Source organism: Oncorhynchus gorbuscha, linkage group LG24, assembly GCF_021184085.1.
Source record: "Oncorhynchus gorbuscha isolate QuinsamMale2020 ecotype Even-year linkage group LG24, OgorEven_v1.0, whole genome shotgun sequence".
Classification (NCBI taxonomy): Eukaryota; Metazoa; Chordata; class Actinopteri; order Salmoniformes; family Salmonidae; genus Oncorhynchus; species Oncorhynchus gorbuscha.
In genome coordinates, this window is record NC_060196.1 from 59198048 (window position 1) to 59212498 (window position 14451).

General features: G+C 44.2%; 1 protein-coding gene across 1 annotated transcript; it reads right to left on the minus strand.

Moving 5' to 3' along the window:
* Positions 1–1025: 1025 nt before the first annotated feature.
* LOC124012281 (variant surface antigen D-like) lies at positions 1026–5906 on the minus strand. The gene is made up of 2 exons (XM_046325744.1): positions 5682–5906; positions 1026–1313 (listed from the first exon to the last, which is right to left on the minus strand). The coding sequence occupies exons 1-2, from the start codon at positions 5904–5906 to the stop codon at positions 1026–1028; spliced, it is 513 nt and encodes a 170-aa protein (XP_046181700.1).
* Between the last annotated feature and the right edge of the window lie 8545 nt (positions 5907–14451).

Below are 14451 nucleotides of genomic sequence, written 5' to 3' on the forward strand. Positions count from 1 at the left end.
TGTGGCCTAGTTTTGACTTGGTAAATATTTGCTGTGCTGTTTCTAGGAGGAACTGAAAGTAATGGAACATGTGGTTTCAGGTGGGACAGAGTTCAGAGGCGGGCGCAGAGCTGTCAACACTGGAAACCAGACTGTTACATAAAGTGCGGTCAGTTTAAATAGGGGAAAAATAAGGACTAAGAGGTGGAAATGAAACCCAAAAAATAGAGAAAGAGGAGGTGGATGAATAGATTGAGAGAGACAGAGAGAGGGGACACACACAGAGAGTGAGAGAGAGAGAGAGCGAGAGACAGAAACAAAAAGACAGCGAGAGAGACAGCAAGAGAGACAGAGACAGCAAGCGAGAGAGACCGTGAGACAGCGAGATAGAGACAGAGAGAGACAGCGAGAGAGACAGAGAGAGACAGCGAGAGAGACCGTGAGACAGCGAGATAGAGACAGAGAGAGACAGCGAGAGAGACTGTGAGACAGCGAGATAGAGACAGAGAGAGACAGCGAGAGAGACAGAGAGAGACAGCGAGAGAGACTGTGAGACAGCGAGATAGAGACAGCGAGAGAGACAGAGAGAGACAGCGAGAGAGACCGTGAGACAGCGAGATAGAGACAGAGAGAGACAGCGAGAGAGACTGTGAGACAGCGAGATAGACAGAGAGAGACAGCGAGAGAGACAGAGAGAGACAGCGAGAGAGACTGTGAGACAGCGAGATAGAGACAGCGAGAGACAGCGAGAGAGACTGTGAGACAGCGAGATAGAGACAGAGAGAGACTGCGAGAGAGACAGATAGAGACAGAGAGAGACTGCGAGAGAGACAGAGAGAGACTGCGAGAGAGACAGAGAGAGACAGCGAGAGAGAGACAGAGAGAGACAGCGAGAGAGACAGAGAGAGACAGCGAGAGAGAGATAGAGACAGAGAGAGACAGTGAGAGAGACAGAGAGAGACAGCGAGAGAGAGATAGAGAGAGCGCCGTGGTATGAGTGTGTCATGTCCGTCTAATACATAATGAGATGTTATGTGACGTCACGGTTAGGCCGACAGGAAGAAATCACTTCCTCTAATGCTTAGTCGGTGTACAGTGCCCTCAGTGTCCTCAGTGTCCTCAGTGCCCTCAGTGTCCTCAGTGTCCTCAGTGCCCTCAGTGTCCTCAGTGCCCTCAGTGTCCTCAGTGCCCTCAGTGTCCTCAGTGCCCTCAGTGTCCTCAGTGCCCTCAGTGTCCTCAGTGTCCTCAGTGCCCTCAGTGTCCTCAGTGCCCTCAGTGTCCTCAGTGCCCTCAGTGTCCTCAGTGCCCTCAGTGTCCTCAGTGTCCTCAGTGCCCTCAGTAAGTATTCACACCCCTTGACTTATTGCACATTTTGCTGTGTTACAGCCTGAGTTAAAAATGGATTAAATCACTTATTTCTGACCCATCGACACACAACACCCATAAAGATCAAGTGAAAACCTGTTTTTTTTTTAGAAATGTTTATTGAACATTAAAACAGAAACGTAATGCCACGACCATGTTGAAAATATGAAGAGTGGTGCTGACCCAAACAGGACTGTTCTGATCTGTATGTATCACTATGGTGCTGACCCAAACAGGACTGTTCTGATCTGTATGTATCAGTCTGGTGCTGACCCAAACAGGACTGTTCTGATCTGTATGTATCACTATGGTGCTGACCCAAACAGGACTGGTATGATCTGTATGTATCAGTCTGGTGCTGACCCAAACAGGACTGTTCTGATCTGTATGTATCACTCTGGTGCTGACCCAAACAGGACTGTTTTGAGCTGTATGTATCACTATGGTGCTGACCCAAACAGGACTGGTATGACCTGTATGTATCTCTATGGTGCTGACCCAAACAGGACTGGTATGACCTGTATGTAATCTATCACTCTGGTGCTGACCCAAACAGGACTGTTCTGATCTGTATGTATCACTCTGGTGCTGACCCAAACAGGACTGTTTTGAGCTGTATGTATCAGTGTTGTATTGGATTTGTCCCAAACATAACACTTTGTATTCAGGACATAAAGTTAATTTCTTTGCCATATTTTTTAGCAGTTTTACTTTAGTGCCTTGTTGCAAACAGGAGACATGTTTTGGAATATTGTTATTCTGTACAGGCTTCCTTCTTTTCACTCTGTCAGTTAGGTTAGTGTTGTGGAGTATCTACTATGTTGTTGATCCATCCTCAGTTTTCATCCTATCACAGCCATTTAAACTAACTGTTTTTAAATCACCACTGGCTTCATGGTGAAATCCCTTAGTGGTTTCCTTCCTCTCCGGCAACTGAGTTAGGAAGGACACTTGTATCTTTGTAGTGACTGGGGTGTATTGATACACCACCCAAAGTGTAATGAATAACTCCACTATGCTCAAAGGGATATTCAATATCAGCTTTTTATTTTATTTTTATTGTTACCAATCTATAAATAGGTGCCCTTCTTTGCAAAAACATCCCTGGTCTTTGTGTTTTAATCTGTGATCATTGTATGTGACTGAGGGACCTTATATATAATTGTATGTGTGGGGGTACAGAGATGTGTAGAATGTATGCACACATGACTGTAAGTCGCTTGGGATAAAAGTGTCTGCTAAATGGCATATATTATTATTATTATTATTATTATGTGGTAGTCATTGAAAAATCATGTTAAACACGATTATTTCACAGAATGATTGAGTCCTTGCCACTTTCTCCCTTTAAAAATACTCAGAAGTACCTGGTGCCCCAGAAATCTCTACACAATTGAGCTTGTTGTTCGCTGTAAACTCTAAACTGCACACTGAGTTTTACTACTGCAGAGAGAGACAGAGACAGAGACAGAGAGACAGAGACAGAGACAGAGACAGAGACAGAGACAGAGAGAGAGAGAGAGAGAGAGAGAGAGAGAGAGAGAGAGAGAGAGAGAGAGAGAGAGAGAGAGAGAGAGAGACAGAGAGAGAGACAGAGAGAGAGACAGAGAGAGAGAGACAGAGAGAGACAGACAGAGAGAGAGAGAGAGAGACAGAGAGACAGAGAGAGAGACAGAGAGACAGAGAGAGAGACAGAGACAGCGAGATACAGCGAGAGACAGAGAGAGACAGAGAGAGCGAGACAGCGAGAGAGACAGAGAGAGACAGAGACAGACAGCGAGAGAGACAGAGAGACACAAAGAGACAGAGACAGAACTAGTTCTCTCCTCCAAGACTGGAGAGCACGGCCTCATGCAGCGTAGCTCCATCTCAGCCAATGACAATTCTCTTTCGTTTTTTTTGTGAATGAAATAACGAACACAGACACACCCAGAAACACACAGAGCGAGACAGGACGAGTGTGATCCATCAGACACTAGATATGCCAAAGACCGTCTGCATACAGTACATCCAACAGAAACACACCGCGGCTGAATAAAGAATCTGTTTGAGATTACGATTAAAATCATATATCTTGGAAATTAAGAGCAGAAGATTAGATATTGATGGAGAACCTCCTGTGTAAAAACAAAAAATACATTTTCTTGATTAATTATACCCATCCTGAGGTAAGAAGAGCTGCTGTATTCAATATTTACTCATGCGTTTACTCCTCATGTGTTTTTCATAGGCTTTTTTACATGTCTGCTTTGAAAAAAATAACAAAAACAACATGTAAATCAATAACAAAACATAATGTAAATCAATAAACAACTAAATCAGTAACAACAACATGTAAATCAATAACATGTAAATCAATAAGAAGTAAATCAATAACATGTAAATCAATAACAAAATCAACATATAAATCAATGACATGTAAATCAATAACAACATGTAAACCAATAACAACATGTAAACCAATAACAACATGTAAATCAATAACATGTAAATCAATTACATGTAAATCAATAACAACATGTAAATCAATAACAACATGTAAGTCAATAACAACATGTAAATCAATAACAACATGTAAATCAATAACAACATGTAAATCAATAACATGTAAATCAATAACAACATGTAAACCAATAACATGTAAATCAATAACAACATGTAAACCAATAACATGTAAATCAATAACAACATGTAAGTCAATAACAACATGTAAGTCAATAACAACATGTAAGTCAATAACAACATGTAAGTCAATAACAACATGTAAATCAATAACAACATGTAAGTCAATAACAACATGTAAATCAATAACAACATGTAAGTCAATAACAACATGTAAGTCAATAACAACATGTAAATCAATAACAACATGTAAGTCAATAACAACATGTAAATCAATAACAACATGTAAGTCAATAACAACATGTAAGTCAATAACAACGGGGCTCCACTGATTTCCCATGAACTTAGCATTTGTCTGTGAGCCAGGAAAAATAGGGAACTGGGTAAGGGTTCGTCTGAATGGGATTTAGAGGGACAACATCGTCATCTATGGCCACACGGAGGTACTGCAGTTTACACTTGCTGGATTACATCATCGATTTGGAGACTGCTGGATGCTTCAGGCAGCTATCACAGACAAAGAGAGCAGGAGGGTTCGGAGAGAGAGAGAAGGATGGAGAGAGAGAGAGAGAAGGATGGAGAGAGAGAGAGAAGGATGGAGAGAGAGAGAGAGAGAGAGAAGGATGGAGAGAGAGAGAGAGAGAGAGAGAGAGAGAGAGAGAGAGAGAGAGAGAGAGAGAGAGAGAGAGAGAGAGAGAGAGTAATAGGCACAAAGAGAGGTCAAGTGTTAATACACAATTGGAGAGAGCAGGAGGGTCAGAAGGAGAGAGGGAGGGAGAGTGAGAGGGATTTTGAGAGAGCAAATTATTCATAAATGAATTAAAAATCCCTAGAAACATCCTGAATCCATTCATAGATGGTGAAAGTCTGTTTCAACCCATGGAATGGTTTTCTTAACTGTGTGTACAAAACATTAAGAACACCTTGCTAATATTGAGTTGCACCTCCTTTTGTCCTCAGAACAGCCTCAGTTCATCGGGACATGGACTCTACAAGGTGTTGAAAGCGTTCCACAGGGATGCTGGCCCATGTTGACTCTACAAGGTGTTGAAAGCGTTCCACAGGGATGCTGGCCCATGTTGACTCTACAAGGTGTTGAATGCGTTCCACAGGGATGCTGGCCCATGTTGACCCCAATGCTTCCCACAGTTGTGTCAAGTTGGCTGTATGTCCTTTGGGTGTTGGACCGTTCTTGATACACACAAAAAAAACTGTTGAGTGTGAAAAACCCAGTAGTGTTGCAGTTCTTGACACAAACCAGTGCGCCTAACACCTACAACCATATCCTGTTCAAAGGAACTTAAATATTTTGTCTTGCTCATTCGCCCTCTGAATGGCTCACATACACAATCCATGTCTCAATTGTCTCAAGGTTTAAAAATCCTTCATCAACACGTCTCCTCCCGTTCATCAACATGTCTCCTCCCCTCCGTCTACATGTCTCCTCCCCTTCATCTACATGTCTCCTCCCCTTCATCAACACGTCTCCTCCCCTTCGTCTACACTGATTGAATTAGATTTAATAAGCGACAATAATATGGGAATCATAGACTGACCAGGTGAAATCTGTCATGGAAAAAGCAGGTGTTCCTAATGTTTTGTACCCTCAGTGTATATTCACAATCTAGTGCTTATATACAAATTATTGACATGAACCCAGACCTTTGTCTGATGGTCTCGAATGATTGAACAAAACTATGGAAAGGCCATAGTACTCCCGTTGCCATAGTACTCCCGTTGCCGTAGTACTCCCGTTGCCATAGTACTCCCGTTGCCATAGTACTCCCGTTGCCATAGTACTCCCGTTGCCATAGTACTCCCATTGCCATAGTACTCCCGTTGCCATAGTACTCCCGTTGCCATAGTACTCCCGTTGCCATAGTACTCCCGTTGCCGTAGTACTCCCGTTGCCATAGTACTCCTGTTGCCCCACATGACATTGTTGCTGTATTACATTGAACAGAGTGTAAAACCATGACATCATCCAGCTCAGGTTGGCTGCCAAATCAAGTCAAGGGGGAAAAGGAGAGGGCACACTGTTGGTTGCTTAGGAATGGCTTCTGATGGGATTCTTTTTCTTCTTCTTCTCTCCACCACCTTCAGCGAGAGCGGAACTGCCCCCTAGTGTCTACATTTATATGACATCATAGGGTGTCTCGGTCAGACGGTCCGTCTCTCCACTGGCATTATGAGTAGTTGGGCCAGGAGTTTAACCTGACCACCTGACCTGACCAAGAAAAACTCTGGGCCCTTCCTGGACAGGGATAACTCTGGGCCTGACAAAGTAGTGTAGTAGAATCAGTTGTTCTGTCCCTGAACAAGGCAGTTAACCTACTGTTCCTAGACCAGTTAACCCACAGTTCCTAGACCAGTTAACATACTGTTCTTAGACCGTCATTGTCAAGAAAATAATTTGTTCTTAACTGACTTGCCTAGTTAAATAAAGGTTAAATAATAAAACAATAATACACCTCTCCATAACAACAGGGCCCAACCCTATGCTATAACACCTAACCTACTGGGGCATGACAGTCCTCTCCTGTAAAGCAGTGTGGTCTTCTGACTGCATACTGTAGGAGTTTGACTGTATTCTCCAGTGGCAACCATTTTGATCACGACCAGATGCCTTGACCAGAGCTGCTCAAAGAGGGTCTTGTATCTCAACTGTGATTCTCTGCCCCCCTCCTACCCTAAACTCATTGTACCCCAACTGCCCTAAACTCATTGTCTCCCTCCTGCCCTAAACTCATTGTCCCCCTCCTACCCTAAACTCATTGTCCCCCTCCTACCCTAAACTCATTGTACCCCAACTGCCCTAAACTCATTGTACCCCAACTGCCCTAAACTCATTGTACCCCAACTGCCCTAAACTCATTGTCCCCCTCCTGCCCTAAACTCATTGTCCCCCAACTGCCCTAAACTCATTGTCCCTCTCCTACCCTAAACCTATTGTCCCCCAACTGCCCTAAACTCATTGTCCCCCAACTGCCCTAAACTCATTGTCCCCCTCCTGCCCTAAACTCATTGTCCCTCTCCTACCCTAAACTCATTGTCCCCCTCCTGCCCTAAACTCATTGTCCTCCTCCTACCCTAAACTCATTGTCCTCCTCCTACCCTAAACTCATTGTATCTCAACTGTGATTCCCTGTCCCCCTCCTACCCTAAACTCATTGCATCTCAACTGTGATTCCCTGTCCCCTTCCTACCCTAAACTCATTGTACCCCTCCTACCCTAAACTCCACCCTTCATTCCTTTTCCTGTCCTCCTCCTACCCTAAACTCCACCCTTCTCATTCCTTTCCTGTCCTCCTCCTACCCTAAACTCCACCCTTCTCATTCCTTTTCTCTGTCCTCTTCCTACCCTAAACTCCACCCTTCTCATTCCTTTTCTCTGTCCTCCTACCCTAAACTCCACCCTTCTCATTCCTTTTCTGTCCTCCTACCCTAAACTCCACCCTTCTCATTCCTTTTCTGTCCTCCTACCCTAAACTCCACCCTTCTCATTCCTTTTCTGTCCTCCTACCCTAAACTCCACCCTTCTCATTCCTTTTCTCTGTCCTCCTACCCTAAACTCCACCCTTCTCATTTCTTTTCTCTGTATATCCCACAGCCCTTCCATACACCCAGTTACAGCATGGGTGTGGCCTAATAATATTGTCTTTCTCCTGAAGTGCGTACTCGTTCACTACTTCCTACAAATTTAAAAAGCATTGGATGGGTGTAGGCACACTAATGGGAGCATTGGGTGGGTGAAGGCATTGGATGGGTGTAGGCACGCTCTAGTGGGAGCATTGGATGGGTGTAGGCACGCTCTAGTGGGAGCATTGGATGGGTGTAGGCACGCTCTAGTGGGAGCATTGGATGGGTGTTGGCACGCTCTAGTGGGAGCATTGGATGGGTGAAGGCACGCTCTAGTGGGAGCATTGGATGGGTGAAGGCACGCTCTAGTGGGAGCATTGGATGGGTGAAGGCACGCTCTAGTGAGAGCATTGGATGGGTGTAGGCACGCTCTAGTGAGAGCATTGGATGGGTGTAGGCACGCTCTAGTGGGAGCATTAGATGGGTGTAGGCACGCTCTAGTGGGAGCATTGGATGGGTGTAGGCACGCTCTAGTGGGAGCATTAGATGGGCGTAGGCACGCTCTAGTGAGAGCATTGGATGGGTGTAGGCACGCTCTAGTGAGAGCATTGGATGGGTGTAGGCACGCTCTAGTGGGAGCATTAGATGGGTGTAGGCACGCTCTAGTGGGAGCATTGGATGGGTGAAGGCATTGGATGGGTGTAGGCACGCTCTAGTGGGAGCATTGGATGGGTGTAGGCACGCTCTAGTGAGAGCATTGGATGGGTGTAGGCACGCTCTAGTGAGAGCATTGGATGGGTGTAGGCACGCTCTAGTGGGAGCATTAGATGGGTGTAGGCACGCTCTAGTGGGAGCATTAGATGGGTGTAGGCACGCTCTAGTGAGAGCATTGGATGGGTGTAGGCACGCTCTAGTGAGAGCATTGGATGGGTGTAGGCACGCTCTAGTGGGAGCATTAGATGGGTGTAGGCACGCTCTAGTGGGAGCATTGGATGGGTGAAGGCATTGGATGGGTGTAGGCACGCTCTAGTGGGAGCATTAGATGGGTGTAGGCACGCTCTAGTGGGAGCATTGGATGGGTGTAGGCACGCTCTAGTGGGAGCATTAGATGGGTGTAGGCACGCTCTAGTGGGAGCATTAGATGGGTGTAGGCACGCTCAGTGGGGCATTAGATGGGTTTGCAGTTTTGGGAGCATTAGATGGGTGTAGGCACGCTCTAGTGGGAGCATTGGATGGGTGTAGGCACGCTCTAGTGGGAGCATTAGATGGGTGTAGGCACGCTCTAGTGGAAGTTTTGACCATATTTCTTGTACCAGTCATCAGGGCCTTAACTTTTGCAGTTTTGAAGCAAATTGAGACACGACAAACACCATGCTAATATGCAGTCTGAGTAAGTATTATATTAGCATGGCGTAAGTATTATATTAGCATGGCGTAAGTATTATGTTAGCATGGCGTAAGTATTATGTTAGCATGGCGTAAGTATTATGTTAGCATGGCGTAAGTATTATGTTAGCATGGCGTAAGTATTATATTAGCATGGCGTAAGTATTATATTAGCATGGCGTAAGTATTATATTAGCATGGCGTAAGAGTAACTAACATAATGAACAGGAGCCCTGTGTGCCCAGTCAGTGAATCCACCAGGACTGATACAGGTTTAGATTGCTGACTAGACTCATTTACCAAATCTAAAACATGTTACCTGACATGGGCTTATCGAGTGACTGCAAAACCACATTTTGAAATTACACATTGTGTATTCTAGTACTCTAAATCTCAACAGTAAGTTGAGACCCCGAACTGAGTTCCCAAAACTGGCCGCGGGGGCCCTAAGCGGTCGCAAAATGCTACTTATGTCGTCGGGTCAGCCCTGTCAGTCATTCTTTCCTTTAAAATCATTGCAGTGGAGTGAACAAGTGTACAGTATGGGAGGAAGGAAAGAATTGGGACACATCCCCTATAGGTGAGTAAAGGCCCTGGTTAACCAAACACAGTAGACTCTGTAATTATTGAGACAGTGAAGCATTTGTTCTTCTTTAGTCTCTACTCCAAAAGCTTGGATTTGACAAACAATGACTGAGGTTAAAGCGCAGAATCACTTTTATTGTAATAATAATAATAATAATAATAATGAGTAAGTTAAGAGAAACAAAATATCATACCCCCAAGACATGCTAACTTTTCACCATTACAATAACAGGAGAGGTTAGCATTTTATATCATACCCAACAAGACATGCTAACCTCTCACCATCACAATAACAGGGGAGGTTAGCATTTTATATCATACCCCGAAAACATGCTAACCTCTCACCATCACAATAACAGGGGAGGTTAGCATTTTATATCATACCCAACAAGACATGCTAACCGCTCACCATCACAATAACAGGGGAGGTTAGCAAGTATTGGGGGTATGACATTTGTGCATCTGTATCTTAGACAGTCATCACCATTGTAAAAAAATTAAATAAAGTGGGGGTAGTATAAATGCCTTAAAATTAAAGTCTACAAAATACAGTATATAAACATTTTATTAAAGTATAATACTAAATGGTCCTTCTGTAGCTCAGTTGGTAGAGCATGGCGCTTGTAACGCCAGGGTAGTGGGTTCGATCCCCGGGACCACCCATACGTAGAATGTATGCACACATGACTGTAAGTCGCTTTGGATAAAAGCATCTGCTAAATGGCATATATTATTATATTATAAATAAATGTTACTTTCCCCAATACAACAACAACAAAAAAGTCATTTTGTCCTTGAAACATCGAATTGAAATACTGTAGAATTTAATTAATTCCTATGGAGGACTTCTTCTACTGGGGAGAGCCAATATGGCTGACCAGTGGCTTCAAAAACTCTCAATGGCCAACACAACATCAGCAATCTAGGGTTTATATACATTATTGGTAGAGACCAAGGGCCTCATTTATAACCGTTGCATGAATTTCACACTAAATATCTGCACGACCCATTTCTGAAAAAGACTGCGCACATACAAAAATAATGATTTATAAACTTGGCACACACCATAGACAGGTTAGCGGAGAATATTACGAAAGAGAGGCGCACGCTTTCAATGGGACTGAAGGTCATGGTGGTGGTTCTGGATGGCCAGATAGCTAGCAACAATGACCTGAAACTGCCAAGTGGGGAATCTTGACTTGGTGTTTTGACTGAAGTCACAACTATGATAAAACAACAAAAACAAAAATCACAAGCTAGCTAACCAACAACTGTAACCGTATATGAGAGAGAAAGCAAGTGCTCATTGTGCAACTTTATTTACAAGTCCAGTCAAAAAGTTTGGTCACACCTACTCATTCCAGGGTTCTTCTTTATTTTTACTATTTTCTACATTGTAGAATAATAGTGAAGACATCAAAACTATGGAATCATGTAGTAACCAAACAAAGTGTTAAACATATCAAAATATATTTTAGCTTCTTCAACGTAGCCACCCTTTGCTGAAGAATGCTGTGGGTCACCAGCAAAGCACCCCCACAGCATCACACCTCCTCCTCCATGCCTCACGGTGGGAACCACACGCGGAGATCATCTGTTCACCTACTCCCACAGCATCACACCTCCTCCTCCATGCCTCACGGTGGGAACCACACGCGGAGATCATCCGTTCACCTACTCCCACAGCATCACACCTCCTCCTCCATGCTTCACGGTGGGAACCACACGCGGAGATCATCCGTTCACCTACTCTGCAGTTCAGACACGGCCGTTGGAACCAAAAATCTCACATTTGGATTCGTCACAGCAAAAGGACACATTTCCACCAGTCTTCTGTACATTGCTCTTGCTTCTCGATTCCAAGCAAGTCTCTTCTTATTGGTGTCCTTTAGTAGTGGTTTCTTTACTGCAAATCAAAACATGAATCCCTGATTCACGCGGTCTCCTCTAAACAGTTGATGTTGAGATGTGTCTGTTACTTGAACTCTGAAGCATTTATTTGGGCTGCAATTTCTGAGGCTGGTATCTCTTAATGAACTTATCCTCTGCAGCAGAGGTAACTCTGGGTCTTCCTTTCCTGTGGTGGTCCTCATGAGAGCCAGATTCATTATCGCGCTTGATGGTTTTTGCGACTGCTCTTGATGAAACTTTCAAAGTTTATAAAATGTTCTGGATTGACTGACCTTCATGTAATAATTATGTAGTAATGATTGATTTTCATTTATACCGTCGGCTCTTCTGACTCTGCCCTATTTGGTAAAAGACCATCGTCTGTATACCACTCCTACTTTGTCACAACACAACACGATTGGCTCCAATGCATTAAAGAAAGAATGTCCACAAATCAACTTTTAACAAGGCACATCTGTTAATTGAAATTAATTCCAGGTGACTACCTCATAAAGCTGGTTGAGAGAATGCCAAGAGTGTGCAAAGCTGTCAAGGCAAATGGTGGCTAATTTCAAGAATCTGAAATACTAAATATATTTTGATTTGTTTAACACTCTTGGTTCCTATTATTCTTTGTTATTCATCATGTCTTCACCAATATATATAATTATATATAATATATATAATATATAATTCTACAATGTAGAAAATAGTAAATTTAAAAGCAAAATCCTGGAAGGAGTAGGTGTCTAAGCTTTTGACTGGTACTAAAACACAAAAAAAATCAAAAAGTATGTGGACACCTGCTAGTCAAACACTCCAAATCATGGGCATACAAATCGAGTTGGTCCACCCTTTGCTGCTATAACAGCCTCCACTCTTCTGGGAAGGATTCCTACTAGATGTTGGAACATTGCTGCTATAACAGCCTCCACTCTTCTGGGAAGGCTTTCCACTAGATGTTGGAACATTGCTGCTGGGATTTGCTTCCTTTCAGCCACAAGAGCATTAGTGAGGTCAGGCACTGATGTTGGGGCGATTAGGCCTGGCTTGCAGTCGGCCTTCCAATTCATCCCAAAAGTGTTCGATGGGGATGAGGTCAGGGCTCTGTGCAGAACAGTCAAGTTCTTCCATACCGACAAAACATTCCTGTATGGATTTCGCTTTGTGCACGGGGGTTATGCTGAAACAGGAAAGGGCCTTCCCCAAACTGTTGCCACAAAGTTAGAAGTTACGATTTCCCTTCATTGGAACTAAGGGGGCTAGTCCGAACCACGAACAGACCCAGAGCATTATTCCTTCTCCACCAAACTTTACAGCTGATACTATGCATTGGTGCAGGTAGCATTCTCCTGTCATCCGCCAAATCCAGATTCATCCGTCGGACTGCCAGATGGTGAAGTGTGATTCCTCACTCCAGAGAACGTGTTTCCACTGCTCCAGAGTCCAATGGCAGCTAGCTTTATACCACTCCAGCCGACACTTGCCATTGCGCGTGGTGCTCTGAGGCTTGTGTGCGGCTGCTCTGCCATGGAAACACACTTCACGAAGCTCCCGACGAATAGTTATTGTGCCGACGTTGCTTCCAGAGGCAGTTTGGAACTCTGTTGCGAGTGTTGATGGCGGTCCCGTTACGTGAGCTTGTGTGGCCTACCACTTTGCCGCTCAGCCGTTGTTGCTCCTAGACGTTTCCACTTCACAATAACAGCACTTAGTTGACCCGGAGCAGCTCTAGCAGGGCTGAAATTTGATGAACAGACTTGTTGGAAAGGTGGCATCCTATGACGGTGCCACGTTGAAAGTCACAGCTCTTCAGTAAGGGCCATTCTACTGACAATGTTTGTCTATGGAGATTGCATGGCTGTGTGCACAAAACAAAATGCTAGTACTTGGTCAAAACATGTGAAATGCCAATCCCTAACGCCAACTATGGGTGGCAGGTAGCCGAGCGGTTAAAGAGTGTTGGGTCAGCAAACAAAAGGTCGCTGGTTCAAATCCCGGAGCTGGAAAAATCTGCCGTTCTGCTCTTGAGCAAGGCAGTTAACCAACTGCTTCCCATGAACCAATGATGTCGATTAAGGCAGCCCCCCCCCCCTCCTCTGATTGAGGGTTTGGGTTAAATGTGAAAGACATTTCAGTTGAATGCACTCGGTTGTGCAACTGACTAGGTACCCCCCCCCTTTCCCCATTAGTGGGGGAAATGCAAAACTGACCCAAGGTCAGCATTTAGGGGCAACGTCACCCTACTCCTGGGGGATAGTATAGGAATAGTTATAGCCTGGTTCCAGATCAGTTTGTGCTATAAGCTCCCGAGTGGCACAGCAGTGTAAGGCACTACATCTCAGTGCTAGAGGCGTCACTACAGGCGCCGGTTCGATCCCGGGAAAAGGCACGTGGCACCCTATTCCTTAAGTAGTGCACTACCCTTGACCAGAGACCATAGGGTTGAGGTCAAAGGTCGTATGCTACATAAGGGTGCGATTCAATGAAGCGCTCATCTAAAAATTAACTTTGTTCGTTCCTCAAAGACCAGCGATGTTCCCAAACTCTGAATATATTTTTAAGCATTAGGAGGTAAGTAAAGGATTTTCCCCAAAACTCTGTCGTCGGGACTCCAAAATGGGGGGGGGGGGGGGGGTGCACGTTCTGTTTTGTTTCCCTGGATGATTCAAATAAGTATCCAGCTTTGATCCTTTGAATCAGCCATGAGCCTTGAGGTCCAGGTGACGGAGTTAGAGAAAGTACTGGGTTATTAGTACGATTGGGTAAAAAAAAAAAAAAAAGTTAACATTGGTATACCAATCAAATAAAAAAAATAAAAAATAGCTTCCATACATGTTCATCAATGGGTTAATGATGTGGTAGTGGTATTCATCCTCATTTTCCTTCAAAATTTATTTAACTACTCAAGTCAGTTAAGAACAAATTGTTATTTTCAATGACTGCCTAGGAACAGTGGGTTAACTGGTCTAGGAGCAGTGGGTTAACTGCCTGTTCAGGGGCAGAACGACAGATTTGTACCTTGTCAGCTGGGGGGTTTGAACT

What these genes read in the sequence shown, in the direction of transcription:
- LOC124012281 (XM_046325744.1), bottom strand. Translation starts at nt 5,906, where the DNA reads ATGTCATGTGGGGCAACAGGAGTACTATGGCAACGGGAGTACTACGGC. An exon ending in GGAGTACTATGGCAACGGGA is followed by an intron (nt 1,314 to 5,681) that starts GTACTATGGCCT and finishes ATACTTACTGAG; the next exon opens with GGCACTGAGGACACTGAGGA.